The 12,557-nt window shown below is 39.1% G+C and overlaps 1 protein-coding gene across 2 annotated transcripts in view; it reads left to right on the plus strand.

Moving 5' to 3' along the window:
- ppm1h (protein phosphatase, Mg2+/Mn2+ dependent, 1H) overlaps positions 1-12,557 on the plus strand; it is a 69,621-nt gene that overhangs the window by 32,501 nt on the left and 24,563 nt on the right. For both annotated transcript variants that reach the window (XM_007895272.2, XM_007895273.2), the window contains exons 3-4: positions 3,549-3,890; positions 9,568-9,680. In XM_007895272.2, the coding sequence (XP_007893463.2) occupies positions 3,549-3,890; positions 9,568-9,680 (455 nt within the window). The remainder of the gene's footprint in view (positions 1-3,548; positions 3,891-9,567; positions 9,681-12,557) is intronic.

A 12,557-nucleotide genomic window follows, 5' to 3' on the forward strand; every position in this document is an offset into this window, starting at 1 on the left:
ATCTTTGCATTTGATATAGCGCCTTATCACATCTTCAAGATGTCTCAAAACGCTTCACAGAATATACTGTAAAGTGAGTTGACTATATATTTTGTGGGCAAAATGCAGCAGCCAATTGCACACAGCAGTGAACCACAAACAGTTGTGGATTGAGTGACCAATTTTTTTTAAAAAGGATTATTACCCCCGGAAAAGCAATCCTGCAAATCGACTAACAACCGAGTTCCTACTTATTGCTAGGTAAACAGGCATGTGGAGGAAGGAAACCTGCGTAACATTTCGTCCTGCTCGGGAATCAAACCCAGGTCCTCTCGCTTGTGAAGCGAGTGCTCTAACCAATACGCTACAGGACTCCACAATATGTTCATTGCATTGAAGCACCTGAAGACACTATCGTTAGTGGGATGTGGAAAGAGAAAGATTCAAAACTAAAAATAATTGGGGATTATTAATATTATTATTATTTGTAAACGTAGGTAGGAACACCAGCTGCCCCATCATTTGCAATACCTTGTCTTTAATGTCCATGATGCACTGTGATAGCATAATGTCTGAATAATGGAAAAGTACAGAAATATAGAAAATTAATTCTGACTGAGAGGCAGCAACTTAAACAATGTACCTCAGGAGGTTAGAGGTAGGGAGAACGCATGGTAAATACAGTTGTATGTGCTCCATCAAAATGGGCTGAATATTTTGTTTGGCTCAGTCTTCCGATATTTTACACCGCAGTGAGATTTAAGATCATAAGTTCTGCAAGTTGAATACAAAGGACTGGGTCTTTGCAAATCCCAGCTGCGTTCATGTGTGGGAGGATTCAAATGTCATTTTTTTTATTAATGTGTGTGTGATGGCCCTTCTATTTCCTTTATGTTCTTTTCCCCTCTTCCTTTTGTTTTCCTTGAGTCATGCAACAACTGCTGCCATAAGCTGGGCAGGGAACTTGCTCCGAGGCATCTGCTTATGTCACTCTCATGGACCACTGATGGAACAACCAATTGATAATTCTCCCTTCACTTTTAAACCATTTCTCTCCCTCCTCAAGGGCCCAATTCTGTACCTATTATTGCATTTACTGCAACAAATGAATAATATTCCCCCATGCCTCCAGCCCACATGTAAGGAAAGTCTTCCATTATCACAAATAACATAGAATCAAACTGACAGTTTCTACCCTATGCTGTCTCCCAGAATGATTTTCGGTGACATTGTAATGTTGAACGCCGTGTTATTAATTCAGCAAAATGCAGAAGACTACAAACTGTGGATTCTCTGAATCAATTGCAATGATTGTGATCTTGGACATTTGAAAAAATCGATATAGAAATGCTGCTAGTCTTCAAATGGTTACTCTTTGTCTGGTCTGATCTGTGTTGCATCTCCTGAAGTCATTTCACCGCTTTACAGTAATTTCTGTGATCTGGTTTTCTTTTGACTAAGTTCCTGTTTTGGTTCTTTATCCAGCCTCAGGATTCTTGTTCGCAAACCTACTTTATTTTTCTAAAAAAAAAGTTAATTCACCAGTTTGCAAACTTAGAAGAAATAAAGAACTTGTACTTTATTGCACCTTTTCACATTTCAAAGCGTTTTTTTGTAGGTAAATTTGACAGTTATGTGCACAGGATGACCCTTACAAACAGTAATTGAAATGAATGACCAATTTATCTGCACCTTTGTTGGCCAGGATAAAAAAAAAACTTTTTTTTTGAATGGGATCTTTTAACATCCATCTGAAGATGGATGAAACCTCGGTGTTGCATCTCATCCAAAACTCTGTTGATGCAACACTTCCCCAGCTCTGCACTGGAGTGCCAGCGAAGATCATGAGCTAAAGTCCCACAAACCCCAAAACCTTCTGAGCCAGAGGCAAAAGTGTTACCAACTGACCCAGGCTGGCACCCTCTTGTGGCGTTGCAATGTAAAGAAACGAAATGCCTTACTGTGTTACCTGCACTTGGTAAGATTGTATAGGAAACGTCACCAAGGCTTTTCCCCTCTCTAAAGAGCAAAACCTTGCCAAATTCTTCCTCCTGAAAAATATGCACCTGTAATAAATCAGTTTGGTAACAAATGATTTGGAAATTGTGCTCTGTTGATATCAAAACAAAGAGCTTTTTCCTAACAGCTAGTAATGTTTAAAACCCTAGTGGCTGCATTGATTCTTTTGTGTGGACAGTCTGCCCAGCCTAGTTGACAGGAGGCAGAGAAGTGTGAATTGCGGGGCTCTCTCAGGATTTCTAGCCATAATCTTACAAGTATGCGTTGAGCAAGAACTATAGCACCACCCAGCTGCACCTGACTGAATGCAGACATAATTTATCCTGAAAATCCTAGCTTTTGCCAAGATATTTTGTGCCGGAATCTGAATTTCTGTTAACTGCAGGTGAAGCTGGCTGATTTGCATTTCCTTGTTCGGCAGCTCAGTTAATAACTCTTTCACCATTTTAACGTAAGCAGGGTAAACTGTGCAGAATACAGTCGGTTTTATATATAAGTCATTAGGTCCAGAAAGCAGTTGCATCCCCACAGTTGTATTTAGTGAGCTGAGCATTTTAGCAGAAGAGGTGATTGGGGAAACGTGCTGGGTTTGAAATTATTCACAAGAATGAATGGAAAGTGGTGTGGTACATTGGAATTCTATTCAAGGATCTGGTAAGCATTTATATGGAATCCCAGTCACCTGGATGTGTATTGTAGCATCACCCAGAAATGGTGTAACGCAGGTTGAATCTGCCACGGTTTCGAATCTGGTATTACAATTGCAGGGTGGCCCTGGGTGGAGGCTGGGAGTTGCGCTTGAAGGAGAAATAAGACAAGTAAAAAGCAGAAGGGCAATCTCTCGTGATCTGGTCATTGCAGTTAACAGTATCGACTCATGGGAGGAGGCTGCCCTCCCTGGTTGAAGAAGGTTGATGGTCCAACAAGGAAATCAAATCTGGAAAACCAGAGTGCCTAGGTTCACAGCTAGACAACACCAAGTAATTGAGTCCTGTGTTATTTATGTTTTCCTGAACATCTATTTGTAGCTAAATGTTACTTTGTGTATTCTTCTCAATACAGGCTTGTATAAGAGCACAATTGAACCAAAGCATACCATGCTATGAAATCCACTGAAGCTGTGTCCTTTCTCCAAACTGAACTTGATGGAAACCTACACTGAGTGTTTCTTTGATTGTGAATTTCATTTAGCACATTGGAGGAAGGAATGCCAACTCTGGCAGCGTGAAGCAGGCTCGCTGGAACATGCTTCAGAGAAAGCTTTGACCTTCCTGTGTAACTTCTCCTTATCTCACTGCCTCCCTCACAAATAAAAGTTATTGTTATGAGACCATTGTCTTGATTGCATTTGCTACTAGTTAAACCTGCTTGTAATGTGGTAAACGTACACAGTGAGGACCCCAACTTCTGTTATTGTTAATTCCCATTAAAGCCCATAAACTCAATAATCTTATAAGAGCTTCTCAGCACTGGTAAATGGTATTTGCAAAGAGTATTCTGCATAAGTGCACTTTTGCATCTCTGAAGTGGTCTATCTGCCCTTCTTTCAGGATACCGAAGGGATTATCTTTAACTACTGGGCACTGTTTGATGGGCATGCGGGAGCTGGTGCTGCTGTGGTCGCCTCCAAACTCCTCCACCACCAAATAGCCGAACATCTTCAAGAGGTGGTTGATGTTCTCCGGAACTCCGCAGTGCTTCCTCCAACCTGTCTTGGTGACGAGCCTGAAGTAGGGAATAACACTAGGACACTAACAAGAGCTGCCTCCCTGCGGGGGGGAGTTGGGGTCCCAGGCTCACCTAGCACCCCTTCAACACGATTCTTCATAGAGAAGAAAATTTCACATGAAAGTTTGATCATTGGAGCTATTGAAAATGCTTTTAAAGACATGGTGAGTATCTTGGAGTTGTGGGAAATAAAGAATCCTGCAGGAGCAGACGTTGCCATCATTGCTCCTTTTTTAACAGTTACAACAAACTATATTTAACATCCGTTTTGTCTTTTTGATGATTTTAGCTTTGCTCAAACTGTTTAAGAGTTTATGACCTGCTCGATGGTCATTGACTGAGAGAAATTACTGAGCCATACTCTGCAAAAGATATAGTGTTATTATTATAATTATTGTTATTATATTCTATTATTCCTGGTGCTTTACTGAGTCTCAAGTTGTCATAGGTGTTTCAACAAACAATCACATAATGATAATAGCCATCTCATCAAGAGGATCTAAAAGAGAATTAGAAGGGATTTTTTTTCATGCAGAGGGTAGTGAGAATATGGAACTCGCTGGCAAAAGCAGATAGCATAGATGCCGTTTCAGAGTTTTGTGAGGCTTATAGAAAAAGAACCAAAACCTCACAATTGTGATCAAGGAGTTTGCACATGTCATACTTCAAAGTGCTTAAAAACCGACAGGAAGAATCTGGATTTTCCATTTAGGTAACTAAATTTGGATTTCACTAATTTTGTTCCAGCTTCTTATATATACAGTATTTCACAACAAAGGAATGCATTCAGCAGCATTTTTAGGCATTTTAAAGAAATCTCCCATCCTGCTGTTTCACCATGAAATTGAATCTTACAGAAGTCTCTTGTGATCTTGCAGGTATTAAACTGGTGATTACCTGGTAGATCAAAAATGCTACAGTTTCAATTTCACAGCAATTTTTTGCACTGCAACACCATTATACTGCAAGATGTGGAAAACTATTTTATATATAAAGCAGATCTTTACATCCATGGTAATGTTTTTTTTAATCTCCCGGTAATTGCATAAATTGACATAGAGAGATTCAGCCCAGTCCACTGTACTCCATATGAGCCCCCATTCCTTTATTCCCCTCATCTATACTCCTCTATTCGATTCTCCATCATAAATGCACCAAATTTTCTCTTAAATGGAAAATAGATGCTATTTGCTTCGACCACAGCTAACGCCAGTGAGTTCCACATTCTCGCCACTCTCTGCATAAAGATGTTTCTTCTAAACTCCATATTAGATTCTATCTTACAAAAAATTAAACAGCTTGTAAACTTATACTGGCATTGCATTCGCTGACCCAAAAAACCTTGAGTGACGCTGGTGGGTAACATCTTGAATGTAACGTACAGTAGTACATAAAGATTTTCACATTTAATAATTGCTGCAGAAACCACGAAACCAACACAGCATACATGAAAATAAATCATCTCAAAATAAAAAAAAATCTTACCTCTGAGCATGAAAGCTGCTGAACTCTGTGTGTGGACATGCAACAACCTTTCGAGAACGGTTTAGTAAGGTTTTTATTCACAGGTATAGTTTTTAAAATGTTTTTATTGCATTTCACTTTATAATGACCCATTTTCATTTCCCTTAATTAGTACTCGGGGAAAAGATGAAACATCGTGCCATCCGCAAAATTTTAACCCACGGAAGTATTTACGTATATGGTCGCAGACATTTCAGGCAAGAGTAGACCCATCCAATGATCCATCTTGCCATCCCACTTTCTGAAAGATTCACACAGTAATTACTTCTAAAGAGCAAACATCACCATTCTTATACCTTTTTTATAAAATTAAATGTGTTCCGAAACTGTCTTTACAAGTTATTTTAGCCTCTTTTCAGATTTGCATGGGTCATATATAATTGTAATACATAAAGTTTCCATCATTTACTCAGAGCCTAAATGCTCTACCCCACAAGGTCAGGTCATGAGCAAATACAACTTCTTAGTGTTCAAATATTTCTGTATTTGCCACCAAGAGGAAGCTCTTGTGGAAGATAAATAGTTTCTTCCTGCAATCTCTCTGGGTAGGATGGTGACAATGTGGTCAAATTAAGCTCTGTGCTATTAAGCCATAGCTTCATTAAACCTATACAGACGCGACATAAAATATAAGTGATCCACAGTGATTTAAAAATGCACATTGCAAAGAACAGGAATGATATTCATTATTTGGAAAAACAAGGCAGGAAGTGTTTTAGTTGCAAAGCATGGTACTCGTGATTTGGCAGGTAAATGGTTGATATTTGACATTTTCCTTTTACAGACTTCCATTGGGAAACGAGTCTTTCATCCCGTCTGCCTGACCTTAAATCAAACCTCGGTCACACAGCATAGAGTTTATTTCAGTTCATCTTAAAATCCCTATAACAATATTACTAAGCTAAATTATTTATTGCTGTCAGTCATTTTTCATTGGAGTTTAGCTGTCTATAAACATTAATAATTAGCAACAGCAACCTTCCTACAAAGTGAGCTTGTTGTCGACCCTCTTGAATAAGGCAGGAAATACGCACAGCGGGAATTTTTATTTGTAAGGAGCAGATAGCTGATCTCAACCTGCTTAAAATTTGATTGACTTTTTCGGCTGTCACCTCCATACCACCTCGCAGTTACCTGCTCAGATTTGCTGATATTTATGTCATTTTTTTTCCTTCGGTTTCTCATTTCTCCTGCCCAGAAGCTACTTACCTCCCCCAGCTGGAAAAGTGCGGGGGCAGATAGACACTCAAGACGTGGAAGATTTTTTTATTATTCAAGATGTGTGGATGAACAGCAATGTAATATTGTGTGATTGCATCACCTAGCAACCAATATTTAAAGGAAATACTATTATCATTGCTCCTCCGTGTGAGTGTGAGGCATTCATTGTAGCACACCTTATTGGCCTCAGCTGCTTTTCTTCCCCCTCTTTTCTAAAAGTCTACCTGTAAACCTCACCCAACATGGGACGTCATTGCTTGTAGATTGAATAGCATTCCAGCTGCCTGGGTCTTTTATAAGGCAAGAACTCCTGTACACAAGTAGCCCTTTGTATACGGAAACCCTACTTAAAATTTGTTTTGCAGAGGAATAACCTTCCATCTCCTCCCTAAGAGAACTTTAAGACAGGCTTGCCTTAGTGCTCGCCGGATACAAACACTGTAACTCAGGTGTTGATAATTATCAACATAGTTGTTAGAGAGGGTGTTTTTTTGCTATAAATCAAATAAATAATAACTAACCGTGAAATGAAATCAGTGGTTTTCGTTTAGCAAAATTGCGATGTTTTATGACTGCTTCAATATAATTATCATATCAAGCCTGTTATCACGTTTTATTTCAACCCCTATAATTGCAATGATTTCCAGCTCATTTTAGTCTATCCTTAGCTTTTAACAACACTTGTAGAAAGTATATGGGAATATGTTCGTGCTGCTGGATGAAAAGAGTCATGGGGAGCATGGCCCAATTCGGTTTACACCTGTGCTGTTTATACAGCGCCTTGGGACGTCCTCCCGACGTGAAAGGCGCTCTATAAATGGAATCTTGTTGTTGTTGTTGATACTGAGCGGGGCTACTAAACTGGTCCTGATACTAAGTGGAATATTGAATATTGAATGATTCTTTCTTGTCTGGTTTGTCAGAACATGCCAAATTTGGATTTCTTTACAATTCTAGGTAGCCACTTTTTTTTTTCAAAGTTATAGTGCTTTTCAATATTGAAAGCCCAGAGTTCAGTAGGAAGAGGCCATTCAGCCCATTGAGCCAGTTCCACCAGTTTATTAGATCTTGGCAAACCCTGCTCTTTTTTGCCAAACATTATAACCTAGAGTGGTTGAGGGCCATTGTGTGCAATGGCAAATTATTCTATTTATAAAGTGTCTAAAGTTACAAATGTGGATGCAGATTAACACAAGCAGATCAGTGACCTTCAACATGATAGTTTTTTAAAAGACTGTGCAGAGCAAAAAAAAAGTGAATAGAAATTGTTGATTTGCCCAAGGTTTTTTTTAAAAAAAAGTTTACGATTTGCACAGAAACATTTTGTTAAAACATGATTAACATTATATACATTTTATATAATAATAATCCTTGCATTGCCCATTTCACATCTGGAACATTTCTCTAAGAGCTTCACAGAATTCATAGCAAAGTGTAGTGGATGTGTACTAGTGGGAGGCAGAACACTGCCATGAGCAAATTGACAACCGTGGTTGCCTACAACTGCAGTCGTTATTGTATATTGTAAGTCTATCAAAAACAATTCGCTGTTGCATTGCACCTTTTACGTAAGGAAAATATTCTCGAAGTGCTTTGCAAAGATAGAGCTCATCTTTCATTCACCTACTGAATGAGAGATGAGAAAAGGCAGAGTCAGTGAGATAGGCTGTGCGGAATTGGTTGCCACAGTTCGCTCACAAAGTATACAGTCAATTCACTTTACAGTATATTCTGTGAAGCACTTTGAGATGACTCGAAGATGTGATAAGGTGCTACATCAAATGAAAGGAATATTATTACTATGATAGAGCTTTTATAGACAGATATTGTCTTTCCAAATAGATAGACAGATTTTGAAAACAGAGAAGGAAGGGCAAAGGGAAGGGATTTCAGATGTGAGCGGGAGGGGGGAGAAATCTCAATCATTTCTAAACTGGATTGAAATGGACAATGGAAGGGCTCTGGGCTGGAGTGATGGGATAAATGGGGCAACAGTTTCTATGAGTTTTCCCTGAGAATATGTCACCGTTCCCCAATTTTTGTATTACATCTGCAAGATACCAATCTGTCTTTGAAAGTAAGAGTAAGTTTACACATAAATTTTGAAGAACATTTGTTCTGTTGTGTAGCATTTCACAAATGAGAGTTTAGTGAAGAAGAGATGGAAAATAATTCCAGACTGCTGATGTATTTGTGTTCTTTCATATCAGTTCGTGCAAGAAATCTAAGAAGGTTTACAGCAGAGGAGGCTGTTAATAATAATAACAACAATCCTTGCATTTGATATAGCGCTTTTCACGTCTTCTAGGTGTCTCAAAACGCTTCACAGAATAGACTGTAAAGTGAATTGACTGTATATTTGTGGGCGAAATGCGGCAGCCAATTGCGCACAGCAGTGTCCCACAAACAGTCGTGGATTGAAGTGACCAATTTATTATTTTTTTTTTGAGGGATTATTATTAGGCGTGTGGAGTAAGGAAACTTGCCCAAGGTTTCGCCCTGCCAGGAATCGAACCCAGGTCTCTCGCTCGCAAAGCGAGTGCTCTAACCACTGAGCTACAGGACTGTTTGGCCTATCATGACCTCATTTGTGTCCTATTGGAGCTGTATGTTCTCATCCTATTGTCCTGCCCTTTCACCACACCCTTCAATACTTTTCCAAGGAGTATTTAAGTTTCTAAATCCAGCTGCGTAATCTGCTTCAACAGTCTATATTCTAAAAAAAAATCCTCTCTGTCATTTTTATTCTTCCTTTTTCCTTCTAGTGATAATCCTTAAATGATGCTCTCTGACTCCTGACCAAACAGTGGAAATAGTCAATTCCTACCAAAAGTATGCTGCCCTTCCATTTTCAATGCCTTAAATACAGTTACTTAATACCTTGCTAAGTGTTTATTTTCAAAAAATTCAGAAAAGCTTTTAAAGATCCGGTTCAAGAGCACTTGTCTTAATATTTATTGCAAATGTTTCCATTTCATTAAAATACTTTCGACACTGTTGAGGAACCTGTCGGAGACTGAAGCCCTGGAACATTGGTAGAAGCAGGACTGCCTGTAGAGTAATAGTGTCATTCTCCCCTTGTATTGCTGTCTACAGGATGACCAGATCGAACGAGAGAAGAGCACGTACAATATCTCAGGGGGCTGCACTGCTTTGATTGCGGTGTGCATGATGGGAAAGCTTTATGTATCGAATGCCGGGGACAGCAGGTGAGGACAACACTGTGATTTTTGACCATGCTAGCCAATACAATACAACTCACATTTACATAGCGACTTTCATGTCGGGGGGGACGTTTCAAAGCGCTTCACACTGCTGACTGGGCACCCAAACTGGGGGCTGGGAGCTGAAGGGAAAGGTGACTGAAAGTGCGGTAAAAGAGCTAAGTTGAGGCGGTGTTTAACATGGGGAGGGAGTGGTCGAGTTGGAGGGACTTCAGGACGGAGGTCCACAGAGCGGGAGCAGCATTGTTGAACGCTCATCTGCCAAAGGTGGGGCGGATGGGGGTGGGCAGCAGGAATATGAAGCAGACCAGTGTTCGCTGAGTGAAGTGTGTGCTCGGGTGAGTGGGACTGTAGTGGTCACAGAGGTAGGATGGGCCAGGCTGTGGAGGGATTTAAATGTGAGAAATTTAAAAGAAAATCCATAGTAGGAATTGTGCTTTTAGAGTTTATACTGAAACCGTGCAATTTACTAAATACAGTATGACTTTGCCTTTCAGACGTGTTTTCATGTTGAGTTGAATCTGAGTCCCACAAAGGGGTACTTTTATACATTCTTTCAGCACGTGCTCTGCAGGCTTAGATCCACACATAGTGTTTGATCAAAAAACAAATGTCCATTTAATTAAGGATTTCTCAAAACTGATACCTCCAGATCATAAAACTTACACAAAGAGGATTGTAGTTTGTTCACTATTTTTACACGGTAACCAAGTTCAATTGTTAACTTTCAAACTGTCTCATTTATTGATAGACTCCGCAAATAGTTCATAATTCTTATTATCTTTCAAGAGTTGTGCTTACTGAATTAAACTGAGACAAATGTATAAATATTGAGTGCAGATCCGCAGTGAATCTACCACTACCAACTTGGTTTCTTTTCATCACCTGTAATGTTGATTTAAGGCTTCACTGCAGATTCTTAAGCATGTTAGCTCTGTACAGAAGAGCTTTATGAAAGCCGGTATTCCAAGGCCCAGTTCTTCTCTGCTTTATATAGTAATCCCCTCCCAGTAGCTTGGTGCCAAATTAACCCAATTGAATAAGCAAAGTTAGCTACATATCGGGAAGCGTATGGATAGCCTCAACAGTCTATTCTGGACAGCTGAATTTAGTGACCACCATGTCCATTGTCGGGGAAAAGTTTGCACCACAAGAACATTTGTAAATATGAGGAGTTTTTTTAATTTAAATTTTGTGTGAAGTTTTTCTTTTTAAAAAAAATTGCCACTAGTAATTCAATAGCATTATTGTGGTTCTGACTGCATCATTTATGTCGCACTCTCTTTGGAGAACATAGGAACAGGACTTGGCCATTCAGCCCCTTGTGCCTGTTCCACCATTCTATTAGTTCATGACTGATCTATACCTCAACTCCAATTATCTGTATTTGCTCCATATCTCTTGATACCATTACCTTACAAAACTCTGTCCACCTCAGTCTTGAAAGTTTGAATGTATCCAGCATCCACAGCCTTTTGGGGGAGAGAGTTCTAGATTTCCACTACCCATTGGGTGAAAAAATGCTTCCTGAGCACTGCAAATGAAGAAGAAAACTGCACCTTTTTTTGCCCTTTGCTACTACAAGAGGACACAGATTTACAGTTGCAGTGGACAATTTTAGAACAGCTACCAGGAAGTTTTTCTTAACCCAGGAGGTAATTAGCAACTGGAACAGGTTACCGGGAAAGGTGGTTGAGGCCAGCACACTGGCTCATTAAAAAGATGCTGTGATGGGATTATGACAGTGGGGATTATGGAATAATGAGATGAGTTGAAGGGCTTTCTTCATCCAAACCGATCGGGTGATTTTGTGAGGTGCTTGACCTGATGGATGAGCCCATTTAAGCTAATTTGTGCAAAGCAATACAGATCATAACAGATGAAAGTCTTCTACAAATACAAATAGTTCCTTTAATTAAGTTAACTGCTGTTGGAAAGGTAACGATCTGGGAAGGGCTTATAAAATTCAATTTATTCAGGAATATTAGATGAGAAACGTTGAGAATGAAGTTTGGGCATTTAATAAATATTCACTCCTTGTGAGGTCAAATGTCTGAATAATTCCACCTATTTTTAGCCTGTATAACATCATTTTATCTTTAAATTGAAGATTCTGACAAATTGAGAAAACAGTACTCAAATTCAGTCAATTTGAAAAGCTGCACTTTTTAAGAACTGCTTTGAATAAAACTTCCAAGTGAAGACTGTACTTAAGTGTTTGCTATAATCCTGTGTGATCTTAAGACAAAATTATATTATAGGCTAAAAACAGGCCCATGATCTTTTATATAACGTGTATTCTCTTATGAATTGCTGTTATTTTTGAGCCCGATTAAGGCTTCTTGTCAGTTTCACAAAATCCTTCCCATGCTAAATTGTTCAAGTCTATTTTTCTCCTGCAGTTAAATCATTGCCAAAGGTTTATTGAAGAATATTTGCAGTAGATTACAAGAGTTTCTGTACACTGTTTTTATTACATTTGCAATTACAAATGGCTGGGAGTGTGCAGTGATGGAGAGAGTAATAAAGGCTCCAATTTAATTGAGAGGTTCAGATGAAATCGTGAACTATGAGAATGAAGCTCTCCTATCTGAATCAGTGACATTTTCTGAATTCAGCGATTAAAGACAGACTGCGCTTTTAAATTGAAATGGATTGGAGCCCACCAAATCCCTGGCATGATGAATTCCTTCTTGCATTGGCAAAAATTGCTTTATAAGGCTACCCTCAAGCCGATCACATGTGGAGTAAGCACTGATAAATCTGTACATCCATTTTGTCTAAATTATCTTCTCAAAATGGTCAGAAAACAGCTGTATTACAATCATTTCCCACCTCTCCGATTTGTTCATTTCTTTCACA

Source organism: Callorhinchus milii, unplaced genomic scaffold (genome assembly GCF_018977255.1).
Source record: "Callorhinchus milii isolate IMCB2004 unplaced genomic scaffold, IMCB_Cmil_1.0 Scaffold5, whole genome shotgun sequence".
Lineage (NCBI taxonomy): Eukaryota > Metazoa > Chordata > Chondrichthyes > Chimaeriformes > Callorhinchidae > Callorhinchus > Callorhinchus milii.